Genomic DNA, 18,232 nt, shown 5'->3' with positions numbered 1-18,232 from the left:
GGAACCCTATGTTGCCCACAGTGGAGGTGTGGGTGGGAGGGATCTGATGTCTGGCTGCTAGTGTAGAGGGACCCTGGATCTAGAGCTCTGCATGCACTCACTTGAAGGCACACTCATTTTTCTCACAGGCCTATGGGGAATGCACAGGTATTCCCCTGCTTCTCTACTCTCAGATTTGTGTCTGCAGGAGCAAATGAACATGTAGGAAATCCTTCAGATCAGTGGTGTCCATTGTTTGGCTGCTGGGCAGGGAGACCGGTACATGAGGCAGCTGCCTCTGCTGTCTCAGTCACAGAGCACGGAAGCTCCTGCTTGAGGCAGAGGCCACTGCCTGCTGTTTCCACCAAGCAGAGAGGCCAGTGCTTGGGGCAAGGGGAAGTGCAGAGGGGTCAAATATTTGCCATTCTCAGACCCCGGAGAGGTCCACAGGTCACCTGGATCCAAACTGTCCCAGCACACTGGTTGTCCATTCTCACCCAGGAAACCTCAATTTCTATGTTCTGGCTTCAGCTGCCCCTCCACTTACTATTTTCAGAGTTTTGGATCCTCAGATATGGTGAGGGATGATCACTGCTATCTTGGATCCTGTTCACAACATGGAATTTTGGATGCAGTTTTACGATGCCTTTCCCAAGCTGATGCATGGAGCCCTCAAACTGAGTTAAAACAAACTCTTATTTCCTTTCAATTGCTTTACTGGAATATTTTATCACAACAATATGTAAAGTAATTAATACCTTTGGACTGGACATCTTAAATCAATAGAAATACACTTGATGAGAACATGCTTTCAGCAGGGCTCAGTGGTGCACATCTTTCATCCTACCCAGAACTTGGGAAACAGGCAGGAGAATCTCTTTGAGTTCCTAATCAGCCTGATCTACATAATGGATTTCATTCCCTGTCATAAACTCTAAGTAGCAGTGACAGGAGAGAATTTGGTTCTGAAGAACTAGAAGATTGGGTGGGGGTGGTAAAGAGGCTGCAGGGAGAAGGTAGGGGGTGGGGTCGACACCTGAATACCAACTTTGGCAGAAAAAAATGTGAGTTCCAGGTTCAGGTGGACAGTGATAGACAGGAGTATTTTCTGCCCTCCTCTGCCTTTCCATGTGTGCACACATACACCTATGCAGAGAGAAAAAAATGAGCTCTCATCAGAGTGTGGGCCTCTGTCGTCACCTTGCACACTTCAGCCCTGTGGACCTCCACTGTGAAGGAAAGACACATGCACCCACTCACCCTCCTTCCCCTGAGCCCTCCTTCTCCTCTGCACAATATGCCAGATTGTACCAGCCCTGCAGCCTCTCTCATCTTTCTGATAATGGCTTTTCCTGCCAGTGGCTTCTGCTCTTTAGATACATTCCTCTGGGAAGCTCGAACCTGCAAACAGAAAGTTCTGTGGCTTGAAGTCATCAAACTGTCTAAATGAGTCATCTTATTACTGTAAACTTCCCATTTTCCAATGTACTTCTGTCAAGACAGCATTAGAATTAAAGGCAAAAGCAAAATCTGTGAGTATTTTTTGTGTAAGTTCTTCTGCCCATGGAAATTCTGTGTATTTATTCATTAAAACCCAAATCTGTGCCTTACGAATACATGAAGGCTTCCCATAAAATTCCACATGGAAATATTAGCCAGACTTGCTAAGAAAAATACTCGTGGAGATAGAGCAGTTCCAGATATACATTCATTTTTGCATTTTGGTTGCATTTTAAAGCATGGACTCACTGCAGTTCAAGGCAGCTGCCACTCTCAAACCTTCCTGCCTCCCAGGTGCTTTTGTTCACAGGCATGGAGCACTATACCTAGATAAATAAACATACATACACACATATGTATATACATGCTTTATTGGAAGAAAATAAACAAGAACAAAATGGTGGCTCCTCAGTCTGCTCAGGCCCAATTTCCAAAAAAAGTTCCCTTTCCTACACACACCAGTGACAGGGATTTCACACTGTGACAGGAATTTCAGACACATACACACAAACACACCTATGACAAGAATTTCACACACATATACTTATGACAGTAATCACATACACACACACACACACACACACCTGTGACAGAAATTTCATGCACACACATACACAAACACTGTATGTGACAAGGTTTTGCACACATACCTGTGACAGGAATTTCACATACACACCTGTGACAAGGTTTTTACACACACAAACCTATGACAAGAATTTCTCTCTCTCTCTCTCTCTCTCTCTCTCTCTCTCTCACACACACACACACACACACACACACCTATGACAAGAATTTTCACACGCAAAACTGTGACAGGAATTCCAGACACAAACACATACACATGCACACACACACACATATGACAAGAGTTTCACACATACCTGTAATAGGGATTTCACACACAAACCTGTTACAAGAATTTTACACACACACACACACACACACACACACCTGTGGCAGAGATTGAGCACACACACACCAATGCACACAAACACTTGTGGGAGTAATTTCACACAAATACCTGTGACAAGGATTTCACACACAGACGCACTCACAGTCACAAACTATTGGTAATGTTCTTGTGAAATGTATACAATTTACCCTTGTTCTTTCACATGCTGATTTCTCTACCCCACTATCTGGTTTCAATCAGGATGTTGAACTGTGATGCACCTGTCTCAAGTTTGTGTAAACATGCCACCATTTGTTCTCTGTACTGTCAATAAAAACAACCAGCCTGTGCTGAGCAATGGAGAGAATAGAGTGGGACATCCTAGTCTGGAGGGGAGGAGAAAGAAGAGAGTGGGAGGGGGTCAGAAAAAAAGAGATCTGAGAGGAGAGGAGAGATGAGCAGGACACAACATATGTCTAAAAGCAAGTATAATGTGGTAAATCTGAATGGGAGGAAGCTTTGCAGGCTTGGAGGTTTAGGATGGAGTAATTATTGCCCAGCATTGTGCTCTAGGTTAATTAAATAAATCCTTGTCTCTGTGTGGTGATTTGGGTATACAGCTGGTTTAGTAATAACTGCTGTTTAAATAAAATATAAATCAATAATAAATATTAATAATCAGCAACAAATGTTGTACCAACATTTGGAAGAATTTATAGTAATCTAACCAGATTTACAGCAATCTTGCAAGAATTTAAGTAGAGAGTAAAACTGTAGAGCAGTTTTCTAGTTCTAGCCTTAAAAGCAAAGCAAAGGAAGTTCCTAAACTAGGAGCTCACAAATTATTGATCAGACAGACCCCCCCCCCAGCAGCAGCAGCAAGGCCTCCAGCAGGCTGCAGAAAAACAAAAAACGATACATACAAACCCCAGAGTAGTAGTTTTTTTTTTCCTTAGGTAGAGAAAAAAGTGGTGATTTAACAAGGAAGCTTCTCAAAGCCAGACGTTGCTACCAAGGCAGAAATCAAAATCCCTTTGAGAAGGGGTTCTTGGGTTCTTTCATCATGGAGTCAACTGTGCTTGTTGGGAACAAGCAAAAGAAATGTATTCTAAGTATTACCATTCCACATTCAGAGTTCATTTAATCATAGAGAGAAACTAAGTTCACAGTCACAAGCCCTAGGCAAGCTAGGGACTTCCCAATAGCTGAACAGCTTCTGTTTTAAGGACACAGATCTCTGAGTCCAGACATCTCAGGGACAACTTGTAAGAAAAGAGTTGTCTGAGGGCAGACATCTCAAGGACAACTTCTCCATCTTGCTGGCAGGGTCAAACTAAGGTCACGTTCCCAGGCCCAGGAACCAAATCCTATCCTGACTGATGGAAACTCCTTTGTTCAACACCTTATGTCAAAAAATGATTAGACAATGCTACAACCCACTCCAAACTACCTTGCTTTATGGTTTCATCCTTTAAATATGCTATACAACATCCCTTCAGGATCACAGTTCAACTCCCCAATCAGTTCTGCAGCCCTGATCAATCAGTAGCAGCTTGATTACAATAATTTTTTTTATCATCTGCATTGCCTGGTGTTTGAGTTTTGTTGAATTTAAGGAGACCCCACAACATACTAAAGTCTGGGAGTCTACTAAGGTCTGGGCTCCTGCTAAACTTTTGTCATCTTGAAAACAAACCCAAAATAATATATTAGGCTCTGTGCATTCTCACTGATGGATATCAGATCTTAGCAAGCAGGCATTCAGCCTTTATTGAAAGAAAAAGTATTGTTCTCAATGTGAAACAATAACAAATAAATAAGCCAGCAGACTTTCTTGTTTTCAAGGTAAGATGTACCTGCCACCCACTGGCACCATTAGCACACCCGGTTCAGAGGGAATGCTCTTTACTCCACCCCTGTTGGTCCTGTGACTCCTAGCTAAGAACCGGGCATTGAGTGCCCTGCACACACTCTAAGCACCCCTGGGACTGCATCCTTTTGCATTCTAGGTTCAGGGAAACAGAGCCCACACCTTGCAGGTGGCAGCTGTGGCCTGAAAAGCATCTAGTTCTCGGCTCTTCCTGCGAGCACAAGACTGTATGATATAGCATAACAAATCTCTGGAAACTCTGTCTACACCAGGAGTCCCTGGGCTCGGGAACAGTAGGTGCCATGGGGCCACTGTGAGCCCTGGCTTTCAGGAGGGCGGTGCTTGGGGACAGCTAGGCTTGTGTGGCGCTAGGGGCCATGAGTTCAATCAGGGGAGACTAAGGAGAAGCCATACCCTACCCGAACTCCACCCTTGAGTGCCTCCACCTCTCCACTGCTCCGGCTCTACTGGGAACATCTACGGGGGCGACAGGCGGAAATTCCTGCGCCTCTTCCTTATGGCTTCCTGCCAAGGAGGTGGAACATGGATGAGGGCGTGGGGGATAAAATCCCCACATCCTCTAAGCAGCCCTGCAAATTGCTTTTACTTTGTTGCAGGGACACCCCGTAGGCCTCGCAGGTGAGTAACAGGCAGGGTGGGGCCGCGGACTGGCTCCTCCTTGGTCAGGGTGGGCAAGAGGGCGGAGCGAAGTGAAGGCACCTCCCCTATCGCGCGTCTGGACACCCCAAAGGCGCCTCCTCCATCACGTCGTCCTGACACCACCCCCTAGCCGGCGTAGACCAGTCCCCGCCCAGCCTGCTTCCGCCGGGGATGAAGAGCGTTGGGGTTGGCTCCGGTCCTGTGGACCTCACGCGCGTCCGTGGAGCCCCCTGTCTTCTTCCAAGAGCCCCTCCCGCCGCTCTCAGCTTGGCTGCGTGCTCTTCCATTGTCCTCGAGGCCGTGGGCGCCCAGAAGCGCGTGCGAGCCCTCTGCTGATGCCGAGGCTGCTGTTGCGCCCCTGTCACACGGTGCGTCCCCCACCCCATGGAGCCGCCCGCCGGGGCCACTGCCATCAAAAAGGATCCAGAGGACAGAGACGAAGACCCCGGCAGCCCCAATGACTCAGCGCCCGCCGCGGACCACCGGTCCAGGACTTCGTCCCCGCAGAAAGTGGGGCCTGCGCTACAAGATTGGGACACTGTAGCCACCGTGGGTGAGTGAGAACTTGTTCGTGAGGACGCAGCCCAGGGCCAGGGTCCCCTGCGACCCTCGGGCTTTTATTTCCCACACACTCACACTCAGTATTCGGCTTCCAGAAACCGGGCAGCCCCACATCACAGAGCTTTCAGGAGGGTGACTTCATCTTTGGGACTCAGTGGCTCCCTGCTGGGGTGCCAGTCACCCTAGGGCCCCACGCCCAGCTTTCCTAGCGCTTGCGCACCTGCTTGGGCCCAGATTTCTCAGGTTCGGATCCATCCTCCCCACTGTGGACCCCTGGCGGGGTTCAGGGGATAGGTACGCAGACGTTTTTCCATCCCCTGTGAGCCCCGGTCTCGGTTTTTCTTTAGTGGCTCCAAACTTCGTGCCCCTGTGACCAGGCAGGTTTTTGGAGAAACCAGTGAATCCTCAAATGGCCCGGGTGCTGCGAGGAGCCTAGGATCATGAGCGTCTGCTTCTCAAGTCTGATGCACAGGAGTCCCAGGCTTCTCTGGGACCTCGGCCGCTAGGACAGTTGCCTCAGGTGTGGGTGTGAACTTTTAGGAAAGTGTTTGGAAGATGGACAGGGGTCCAGGAGGAACTGGCATACTCCGCTTAGCTGGGGTCAGAGATTCCAGAGCCTTCTCTGGCACCCGGTGTTGGAAGTGAGGAAGTCAAGCCAGGGTTCAGGGCCAGGGCTGAGGGAGAATTAACACTTTCTCAGCCAGGCCAGTGAGATGGCTCGGTGGGTAAAGGGGCTTGCAACCAGAGTACAATCCCAGTTTCCGCTTGGACTGACACTCTTCCACGTCCAGGCTTTGGATTGACGTTTGAGGGAAACAGAGATGCTTGGATGCATTTATTCATTCGTTTATTTATTTATTTATTTATTTATTTGTTTGTTTGTTTGTTTATTTATGATGTTGTATCCCAGGCTGGCCTTTAAGTCACTTTAGAGCCCAGGATGACCTTAAGTTGCAAATTTCCTGCCATTCTTTCCTGAGTCCTGGGACTGCAATCCTACTCCAGGACAGATTGGTTATAAGGTACTGGGAACCTAGCCCCCGCCCTTGTTTTTGGGAAATTGACTGACCTGAAAGTCACTAAGGCCAAGCCAGCTGCAGACTCCTGTCTTAGCTTTCCAAGTGCTGGAACTCCCCCTCCTTCCCTTACTCCCTTCCTTTCTTATTTCCTTGTTTCCTTCGTTTTCTTTCTTTTTTGAAAATAATGGTTCTTCATAGCTCTGGCTGTCTTAAATCTCACTATGTATACTAGGCTGGCCTCTTAACTCCTGCCTCTTCCTCTCAAGTGTTAGGATTAAATGCCTGTGCCACCACACCTAGCTCTTTTGCTAATTTTTAAATTCACTTATTTGTGGCGCTAACGGGGATGGGGGCAGCACAAGTGTAAAGAATCAACTTTCAGGAGTGTGTTATTTTGTTCTACACCACTTGGGTCCGAGGTATTGAACTCAAGTCCTGGGATTTGGTAGCAAGCTTGTTGTTCACCTACTAAGCCCTCATATTGGCCCACTGTGTCACCAGCGTGGACCCCATGGGGCTTCTTGGGAGCCTCCCTGGGACTTGTCATGGCCTGAATCCTTCATCCTCTTCACCTTTTCTTACTATGCCTTTTTCCCCTGAACTCTAGAAGTATTTGGGTGAACACATTAGCCTCTCTTCTCCCCCATTCATCTTTTATTATTTTTTTTAATACACACGGAACTGAGTTACAAGTACTCTTTTCACTGAGTCCTCATGTCAATTTAGACCATACCTATGACAAATATGGAGTTTGGGGGGTATTTGAGACAGGGCCTCCGTTTGTATCCCTGGCTGTCCTGGTAGTTGTTGTGTAGATCAGGCTGGCCTGGAACTGCTGGTGCCTACAAGTACATACCACCCAAATAAATCCAGGTAGAACCACACACACCCTCACACCCTCATGCAGACAATCTCTGCATTCCCAGTCAGTCCCCAGCACACACCCAACTCTGCATTCTCCCGAAAATAAGGATTGATGCTATTGCCCCGACCTGAAGCTTATTTCTCCATTCATTAGGAGATTCAAGTAGTGAACATTCCAGGCTAGGGATGTGATTCAGTGGGTACAATGCTTACAGTTTTGTTGGAATCGTGCTTACAACTTGATGGGAAAACTACTTGTGATTCTCTGGGTACAGTGCGTGTGACTCAGTGGACAGAGAGCTCGCTGGATAGAGTGCTTGTGATTCAGTTGGTACAGTGCTTGCCTTCAGCGGGTAGAGTATTTATAGCTAAGTGGGTAGAGTGCTTCTAACTCAGAGAGTAGAGTAGATCTCAGTAGAGCATAATAGATCTCAGATCGAAATTTATGATCAGGACCCCTCTTTCCTGTGGGCCTTCTCCTGTATTCTTGTTTCCCTGGACATAGCTGTGATCTCTTGTGTCCTGTGTCGCAGTTTACTGCGACAGTGCCTCCATGGCCTGCTGCCTTATGGAAAGCTGGTGCTAAATCCTTGGTCCTGCATGGGTAGGAGATCTAAAGTCCCTCTGGAAGGGGGCCTCCTCCTTAGAAGATGGAGGGTCATGTGAGTAGCCATCAGATGCTCTGACAGATCACTACAAGCTAGTGCTTTACACACTAGAAAGTAATTGCTGAGCCTCCTGCAGGGGAGGGGGTCTTGGGGCTCTGAGAGACTTTGTCACCATCTGATAGTCCATAGTGACATTAATCCAAATCAAAAACCATTTAGGGGACACTTGCAGTCAGGATCTTTGAAGGGTGTTGACTGTGCATGAGTGGGGACCCAGAGTGCCTTAAAGGGAAAAAAAAATCAATCACTAATCAGTCAATACTGCCAGTCACCAGCATTCATGTCTACTGATGCAATGAGAGCAGCTGCATCATGCTCCTGTCCCCATGACATCATCACCTCAACAAGGCCCACTTCTCACTACCACACAGCCTAGTCAGCACTAATGGAATAGGATGTGAAATTTGCATAACATTCATGAATATGCAAGTACACATTTACCCACTTTGTACAGTGACAAGCCTCTGCTTCTTTCTAGAGCAGTCTCATTGTACACAGGAGAGACTATGTTCACCCACGGTGCACCAGGCTATTCTCTTTGCAGAGTCCCTAAAGGTGGAATCCTGTGCACAGTACCCCACACCACATCATCACCTCCCTGAGTACCACCTCCTAATTCCTTGTGGTTTATGAGATGGGTCTTTACTGTCAATCAAATCAAGCATTTGCCCTGATGGAAGGATTGTGGGTTGGAGGGATATGACTATGGGAAGCCTGGAGCTCCCAGGAGCTGGAAGGGGTGGGGAGGGTCCTCCGTGATGCCTGTAGGGGATGGGGAATGGAGGACTGATGGCTCCTACACCTCACATTCCCACCCTAGGAAGGAGGATAACAGGCGAGCCTACCCACTCCATGCTATCTTGGATCTCTCCCATTCTGTGATGTCCTGACTGAACCTACCTGGGCCATCTTGAACCCCCACCCATCCTGCACCCTCTTGAATCCCACCCAACCTGCACCATTCTACCTTAAACCTGTGTGTGTCATCTTGAACCCCACCCACCCTGTGCCATCTTAAATCCCACCTAACCTGTGCCTGCCAGTTTGCCTTGAACCTATGTGTGCCATCTTGAATAGCACCCAATCTGTGCCATCTTGAGTGCCACCCATCCTGCACCGTCTTAACTAAACCTATGTGCACCATCTAGAATCCCACCCAAGGAAACTATCTTGAATTGCTCACTGCCTTGATTTATTCTTTCAGGTTTCTTCTCTTCTCCTAACTGTTTTCTCCTGAATGCTCTCTTAGGACATAAAGTGTTTATCTCACCCTCCTCAGGCTTGGCTGTGTATCCTGTTTTCCTCCTCAACCCCTGGCTGTGTGTTTGTTCTGTTCTCCTCAGCCCCTGGTTGTGTACCTGTCCATCTCATGTTCAACCCCTGCTATCCTATTCCTAAATAACCAAGGGTGATATGCTATTCTCCCCTCTCTGAGGCACTTTTTCTGAGTCACTTTGGTGGTGGTCTTAGAGTGAGTTTCAGGATGATTCTCCTCCAGAGGAGGAGCCAGATTGGGGACATCACCCAAAAGGAGAGCAGGAAGTTGCAGCCAGTGTTAGTCATGCAGGCCAATGCTTCTTGTTGCAATCTCCCCTAAAGCCTGGGTGCTCTAGACTGAATGTAACCACACACTGAGGACAGAAACTTCATTCTCTTGAGGACTCATGTATCTATCTTTAAACTTTGTATTCACTCACATTTTTATTTTATTTTATTTTTGAAGTGCTGGGCATTGAATATAGAGCCTCACACGAAGAAAATAACTTCCTTCACTCTCTTAAGTCTCCTATCTCCAGTCCCTTTTTGGGGGGAGTCTTCCTCTCTAGTTCAGACTTTGCTGGAACTCACTATGTACTCCAGGCTGCTTTCAAATGACTGTTAATCCTCCTGCCTCTACTTAGGGAGTACTAGGATTAAAGCCTACCTCACCCAGTTTATGCAAAATTGGGGATTGTGCCCAGGACTTCACGCATACTATACTAAATACTTTACTTTTAGTTTTATTTCCTATCTGAAATAATGCCATGCTATCACACTTCCTTTATTTTAAAAAGATTTCTCCCTGGAGTTGAGGGTGTAACTCACTTGATACAGTGCTTGGAGCTCTGTGGATATAGTGCTCGTGACTTAGTCGATTGGCGCTTTCTTGAAGGAGGCCATCTGTGCTAATGACACATTGGCACATTTGATACTTTGCTCCTTCAGGATTATTCTGGCTTGTGCTTCTATTCCACTCTTCTGTTTATATTTTTCTTTGTGAGGTCAAGGATGGAATGTGGGGAAATTTGGGAGAGGAGGTGGAATGGAACCCAGGGCCTCGTGCATGCGAAGCAAGTACTCCACTGAGCTACACACCCAGACCAAGAAAGAACTATTGGTAGTATTGTTATCACTGCTATTATTATTATTGCTCTGGTTGTTGTGTGAAGTGCTGGGAATGCACCCAAGGGACTTATTTGTACCAGGCATGAGCTCCAGCACTGAGTTACACCCCCAGCTCATCCCTCCTGTTTCTATATCAATGCTGTATTAACCTCAGGCAAAAATCACCATTTTCCAATATGATGGAGAAAAGGAAAGAACCTGCATCTCACTAAACCACCTGCGGGGACTGTCCCTGCTTGTGCCCCATTGGCTCTTGAAACACAGTTCTGGACATCTGGGTCACTTCTATGTAGCATCTTTCTGAGCTGTCCTAGGAGCCTTGCTGCTCATGTAAAACTTTATATTCCCCCCTTACCATGCCAGACATGCATTACTTCTGAAAGGTTCCAGGTATCCATGGATGGGGTACTTGACTATCATTTGTAGAGCCTGTGTGAAATAGCCATTTGTTTTGTTTCTTTTTAATTAGTAAGGCCACTCAGCCATGTGCCATGGAAGGCAACCTCAGAATCTGTGAGTGCTATAAAATCATTTACAATTAATTTGGGTGGCATTGTTTGTTACCTTGATGACCTGTGACTTAGGGGTAGCTTTACAGATCAAAGAACTGTGCTGGAATGACTTGTGTGAATGGCTAGGGTTTAAGCATCAAAGATGGAGTAATTTTGCATCAAATAGGTATGCTGGGACATCCTGGAAAAGGTAGATATAACTTGCATTTGAGTGACTGTGGGTGCGTTGGTGGCTTACAACTGAGGGTTTGGGAATGGAGGTAAGGTAGGGACAGACAACTTATGTTTGGGCCCAGTGACAGCACAGGTCATTCTACAGACTTTGAAAATTGGTGTGGAATGTGTATTAGCCAGCTTTCTACTGCTGTGACAAAATCCCTGACATTATAAATTATAAAGAAGAGTGATTTGTGTTGGTTCCTGGCATCAGAGGCGTCTCTCCATGGATCTGTGGCTTTGGACCTGTGGTGATGCAGAGCATCATGGGAGCTTGTGGTAGAGCAGAGCTCCTCGCTACATATTAGCCAGGAAGCACAGAAAGGGAAGAGAAGACTGGGCTCCCAGGGTCCGCTTCAATGACACAACCCCATTAAGCTAAGTTTCTTCCACTGAGCAGTAAATTGCACCTTGCCCTGGGAGTTCTGGTACTTTCTGGTTGGCTTTGTTCAGACAGCTTCTGGCAGTTGGTGCTCTGCTGCACTGTGCTTTTCCACGGTGTTAGGTTTCTCTCTCCTGTGCTTTGGCTCCACAGCTCTTCTGCTCTGTGTAATCAAAACCACCAGCTGCCTCGGCACCCATAAGCCGCAGACACAAGTGTGAAGGAAACAAGTCAGTAGCCATCTGATGGCAGAAGCCATCCTGCGGACTTCGTATCACAGTACAGCTGTCACAGGCTCTGCTCATGTGGTGTACGTTGAGCACAAAAGTGATGTGCAATCCACCAACCAGAAGCAAAGGCAAGGGTTCTGGTATCATGGCACTTCTTTTTTCCTTTTACTGTGATAAAATGCCTGATAACAGGAATTTAAAGGAAGAGGGGATTATTCTGGCTCAGATTGCTGCTGATCCATCATGGAGGCAGTAATGTGCTGCAGTTGACACACAGTCAGGAGCAAAGAGAGGGAGCACACAGGGCTCAGCACACTTTCTCCTTTTTAGTTAGTCCAAGACCCCAGCAAAGGGATGGTGACCCCCACATTCATAGTAGGATTTCCCACCTCCATAAACCACACATTCAGGGGTAGTCTGGAGGAGAGTGAAGTTATTCTAAGCATTTTCGGCTTGATTACCTCATTCTTCTTTGAAATGTCTATAAACACTCCCACCCATACTTTCTACCATCTGATCTACTGTAGGCCATCCCTGGCTTCCACTCAGGGCCATTTGTGACACTGCCTCTTCCAGTCATGTGTGTTCTGTGGCAGGTGTCTCCTGGTTCATTGACATCCCTTTTCTAAATAACAAAGCCAAATAATCTTTGTATTCACTCACATTTTCATTTTGTTTTATTTTGAAGTGCTGGGCATTAAATATAGAGCCTCACTCACAGGAAGAAAATACCTTCCTTCACTCTCTTAAGTCTCCTCTTTCCAGTCCCTTATATCCAAGTTAATTCATTGTAGGCTAAAATGGCAGAAGTAAAAAAAAAAAAAATGTTTTTGAAGCTGGGTGTGATAGAGCATGACTGTTGTCCCTTTTACACAACTAAAGTACTGAATGTGGTTTTTGTGGTCATTGGGCTGCTCAGCCTGATGTCTAGCTGTGGATGTGTCCTTTTTGATCCAGTGCCTGGCTCTAGCTTGCTGGGGGGTGGGAGAGAGAGCATCCTGCATGTTTGTAATGGTGGGAGAAGAATGAAATTGTATGAGGTTTGCTTTTTCCGAGTATATAGCTTTCCTATATCATAAGGAAGAATATTGTACATTTAATTGTCACAAAGCAGAAAGCAGCTGTGTTTAAAAGCCAGGATGGGGAGGGTAGGTGTGTGGATGGGTGGACGGGGGTTCGGTGGATAGATGAGCAGGGGGATTGATGGGGGTTGACAGAAAGATGAGTTAGCATATAGATTGAAATGGAAAGGACAGTAAAAAGAGGAGGAAGAGATGGGTATGAAGCTGGGAAAGAAAAGGAACCAAGAGCCATACATAGAGATGAGTATGGAGGAAGATGAAGAAGTAGGATGGAAAAAAGGGAAGAGGAGAAAGTGAGGAGATGAAAGAGCAGAGGCATTTGAGCTTGATGTAGGAAGAAAAGACAGGAGGAGCAGAGAGATTCAAGAAGAGAAGAAGCAGAAAGTCCAGGAGGAACTAGAGGAAGAGGAGGGGACGGGGCAAATAGAAAGAGCTAGTACCCTACCAGGAATCACTGAGTCTAGTATGTGATCTCTTCCCATGGCTTTCTTTTAAATCAAATCTCCATTGCACATAGCAGGCAATTATTTTTTTTAAGTCTTAGTCATTATTATTACTATATGTATGTGTGGTTGTATGCAACAGCATACTTGTGAACATCACAGGCAACTTTTTGGAGTGAGTGTCCATCTGTCCATTCCCCATTACCCTCAGAGCCATCTTCCTAACCCCTTGATTAACATTTGTGTATGAAAGTATATCCATAAAGTCCTCAGTGCTCAACTAACTGTCATTCTCTACATTCAGCTTTAAGGCCCCAGGGTGACATGGTGTCCATTCCTCAGGTATGTTTAATTTTTCTCATCCTTGACTGCCTGCATTGTCTTCCTCAGGCACTGGGACCTTTGGTCGTGTGAACCTGGTGAAGGAGAAGACAGGTAGGCGGTACTATGCCTTGAAGATTATGAGCATCCCAGATGTCATTCGCCTGAAACAGGAACAGCATGTGCAGAATGAGAAAGCAGTCCTGAAGGAAATCAACCATCCCTTCCTCATTAAGCTGTGAGTCCCTGGCTCTTTCCTCTTCACCGTCCCAACTCTGGAAGGTTATTCCCTCCTGAGTGCATTGTGGGGGAAGTGTGGGAGCAGTAGCTCAGTGGCTAGAGTGCTTTTAGCTCAGCTAATACTGTTTGTAGCTCTGTGACTACAGTCCTGGCTTGTAGCTCAGTGGATGGAATGCTTGTAGTTCAGTATTAGAATACTTAGAACTCAACTAATACAGTGTTTGTAGCTCAGTAGGTAGAGCGCTTGTATAGCTCAGTTGATTGAGTGCTCATAGTTCAGCTGAGAGACAGCTTGTAGCTCACTGAATAGAGTGCTTGCAGCTCATACAATGGTTGTAGCTCAGTGGGAAGAGTGCTTATGGCTCAGTGGAAAGAGTGCTTGTGGCTCAGTGGGTAGACAGCTTGGGGCTCAGCTGGTAGAAAGCTTGTGGCTTAGTGCGAGAGAGCTACTAACTCAGTGGGAAGAGTGCTTGCTTGGGTAGTCTATAGCTCAGTGGATAGAATGCTTGTAGCTCAGTGGTGGGAGGGAGGAGATATTACATAGGTGCTTTTTAATTGTTTTTTTTATTTATTATAATTTATTCACTTTGTATCCCAGCTGTAGTCCTGTCCCTTGTCCTCTCCCAATCCCGCCCTCCCTCCCTCCGTCCTCTCCTCCATGATCCTCACTCAGTCCACTGATATGGGAGGTCCTCCTCCCCTTCCATCTAACCCTAGCCTATAAGGTCTCATCAGGACTAGCTGCATTGTCCTCTTCTGTGGACTGGTAAGGCTGCCTCCCTCCACGCTTCAGGGGACAGAGATCAAAGAGTCAGCCACTGAATTTAAGTCAGTGACAGCCCCTGTTCCCCTTACTAGGTTTGGAGACTGAGGTACCATGGGATACATCTGTGCAGGGGTTTTAGGGATATCTCCATGAATGGTGCTTGGTTGGAGTATCAGTCTCAGAAAGACCTCTGTGCCCAGATTTTTTGGTTTTGTTGCTCTCCTTGTAGAGCTCCAGGCCCCTCAAGGTCTTTCTATCTTCCCATTCTTTTATAAGATTCCCTGCACTCTGCCCAAAGTTTGACTGTGAGTCTCAGCATCTACTTCATTACCCTGCTGAGTAGTATTTCAGAGGCCCTCTGTGACAGACTACTGTCCTGCTCCCTGTTTTTCCCTCTTCCAATGTCTGTCCAGTTTGCTTTTCTGAATGAGGATTGAGCATCTTACCCAGGGTCCTACTTGCTTAGCTTCTTTAGGTGTACAGATTTTATTATGTTAATCCTATATTATATGAATAATATCCACTTATAAGTGAGCATATACCCATGTGTGTCTTTCTGCTTCTGGAATACCTTACTCAGGATGATCTTTTCTAGTTCCTACCATTTGTCTGAAAATTTCATGATTCCTTGTTTTTAATTGCTGAGTAGTATTCCGTTGTGTAAATGTACCACAATTTTTGTATCTATTCCTCAGTTGAGGGACATCTGGGTTGTTTCCAGGTTCTGACTATTATGAATAAAGCTGTTACAAACACGGTTGAGCAGATGTCCTTGTTGTATACTTGAGCATCTTTTGGATATATGCCTAGTAGTAGTATAGCTGGATCTTAAGGTAGTACTATTCCTAATTGTCTGCGAAAGCACCAGATTGTATGAGTTTACACTCCCACCAGCAATGGAGGAGGGTTCCCCTTTCTCCATATCCTCTCCAGCATGTGTTGTAACTTGAGGTTTTGATTTTAGCTATTCTGATGGGTGTAAGGTGAAATCTCAGGGTCGTTTTGAGATCGCATTTCCCTGATGACTAAGGAAGTTGGGCATTTCTTTAAGTGTTTCTCTGCTATTCTATATTCCTCTTCCAGAATTCTGTTTAGCTCTGTACCCCATTTTATTTAATTGCATTACTTGATTTGTTGCTGTTTACTTTCTTGAGTTCTTTATACAGTCTGGATATTAGCCCTCTGCTACATAGGTTTTGTCTTGTGTGTGGATGTGCACATGGGCACAGTACCCATAGAGGCCAGAAGAGGGTGCTATATTTATTTCCTTGGAACTGTAATTACAGGTGGTTGTTTACTGTCCAACTAGGTGCTGGGATTCAAACTTCCATTCTCAAGAACAACAAGTGCTCTTAACCTCTAATCCATTCCTCCAAACTCAACCCATGTTTTTGTATAACAACTCCTTTTTGTGTGACCTGACCAGGACCCATGATGCTAACATTAGTCTCTTAAATGTTGATGATCCTATAAAAGTCCAAGACCTGGGCCTTTTGTTGCAGCCTTTAAGCAAGGTGACAGAGTAAGCTAATTATTCATTTATGATTTTCATATAAAACTCAGCTGGTGGTTTTTTTCAATATTAAATCCCTTTTCGCATTTCAGAAATATATATATATATATATATATATAGAAATATATACATATATATTTCTAATATATTATAGATATATAAATATATATCTAAATATATTTCTAATACATTTTAGAAATATATATATATACACACATATACATATGTCCATATGTGTATATGTGTGTGGAGATCAGAGAACATCTGTTGTTTTCTTAATTTACACTAAGTCTTTGAAACAAGGTCTCCTGCTGGCCTGGGACTTAGAAACTGCCATTGTCTATCCGCCCAGAGAGCCCCAGGGAGGGTAAATTACTCAGCCTGGTGTCATTGAAACATCACAACAGAATAGCCATGCTATTCTAGATATTCTATGCTGTCAGAACATGATAGAGGTAGCTACAGTCAAAATTCATTAGCGTAGTATAGAAATTAGAGAGTCAGGGCCTGGAAAGAGGGCTCAGTGGTTAAGAGCATTTGTTTTTCTTGCAGAAAACCTGGGTTTGGTTCTCAGCACTCACCTCTCAGCACACTGTCATCTGTAATTCTAGTTCCAGGAGATCTGATGCCCTCTGCTGTCTTCAGAATGTGCTGAACTGTCTCTCTGTCTCTCACACACACACACAAACACACAATAGATAGATAGATAGATAGATAGATAGATAGATAGATAGATAGATAGATAGATAGATAGATAAAAATACAAATACTGTTTTTAAATTCGAAACATGGTGTCTGTAAATTCCACAGACTTAAATATTAGCCAAAATGGGTTTCTCTCAGCCACAGCACCAACTGAAGCTCATCCCTCTATGAGTGTTTTGTGTACCAGTCTTCTCTCCTTATGAGAATCCAGTATCATTAGGTTTATCCCAGAGACTTCACTCTACCCCAATTTCTTGATTTAAAGACCCGTCTTTACCCAACACTGTCCGAAGTTCCTGAGTGTGCAGACTTTTAACTCATGAATTAATCCTAAGTGCTTAGCTAAGTCAAGCTTGACAACTCCACCTACTCCTGTGTGACTACACATTCCTTATAGGAATCTTTTCTTTTCTTGCTTTGTTTTATTTATTTTGCATTCACAGGATTCAACAGGTGAGTTAAGTACTAAGTCAGAGTTGACTTAGTGCTGTAGGGACTTGAATTTGACATGCATGCTGCACTCACAGCATGGCAGAGCATGCTGTGTATCTGTCCAGCTGTGGGAACACAACTTAGTGGGTCATTGAACTTCAACAGTTGATATACATGCTGTTAAAGATCCTTATATTCTTATAGTCTGTGCTTTAAATGTGAACTCTTGAGAGGTCATCCATCCAACTTGTGCATGTTGCCTAGGAACATGGAATAGTCTGTTTTTCTTGAAGAGACATGAGATGTCCAGCATAGTGGGAATGGCTTCAAACAGCTAATGGAAATTTTAGCTTATGTTGCTGCAGGTATCTGGGCTTATTTGCAAATGGCTTTACCAAGAGACAGTATTAAACTCAGCCCACTGTGGGTGGCACTATTCCCAGGGCAGGGGGAAAATATTCAGTGAGCTTCAACTGTCAATAGGCACAACCCAAAATCCCCTGGGAAGGGTCTCACTGACTGATTTCCCACATCAGACCAGACTGCAGACATATCTACTAGAGGGTTCTAATTGATTGACACAGGACTGCACCCACCATTGGTGGCACTTTTCCCTAGGCAGGATGAGGGTGCACTGTCAAGTTGACACAGAAAGCTTGTACTGTTGATGGAGACCATAATCCCTCACCTTGTAAACTCATTCTTTTGTGTTAGAGGGACATGCACACAGAGATTTAAGCAGCAGTGAAATCTGGGGTGGAGTGAGTCTCTTGAGAAGCTTGTGGTGTGCACTCTAGGTGCCATACTGCAGGTGCTGGGAGGAGCCTCCCATCCTAGGGCCTTATAGTCAGAGAATGCTCTGTTGACATTGCTGTGTGCCCCTGGGAAGCAATGACGTTTGTGGATGAAAATCTTGTAGTAGTTGAGTGGGAGTTACTTAGGATGGATAGATAGATAGATAGATAGATAGATAGATAGATAGATAGATAGAT

At 45.4% G+C, this 18,232-nt stretch overlaps 1 protein-coding gene across 1 annotated transcript in view; it reads left to right on the top strand.

Moving 5' to 3' along the window:
* Positions 1–5,070: 5,070 nt before the first annotated feature.
* Prkx (protein kinase cAMP-dependent X-linked catalytic subunit) overlaps positions 5,071–18,232 on the top strand; it is a 27,246-nt gene continuing 14,084 nt past the window's right edge. Inside the window, exons 1-2 of the mRNA XM_055607398.1 lie at positions 5,071–5,454; positions 13,654–13,822. Coding sequence (XP_055463373.1) covers positions 5,286–5,454; positions 13,654–13,822 — 338 coding nt within the window. The 5' untranslated portion in view covers positions 5,071–5,285. The remainder of the gene's footprint in view (positions 5,455–13,653; positions 13,823–18,232) is intronic.

Source organism: Psammomys obesus, unplaced genomic scaffold (assembly GCF_907164565.1).
Source record: "Psammomys obesus unplaced genomic scaffold, mPsaObe1.curated_primary_1811, whole genome shotgun sequence".
In the NCBI taxonomy this organism is placed as follows: domain Eukaryota; kingdom Metazoa; phylum Chordata; class Mammalia; order Rodentia; family Muridae; genus Psammomys; species Psammomys obesus.
This window is presented reverse-complemented; position numbering and strand designations above follow the sequence as displayed.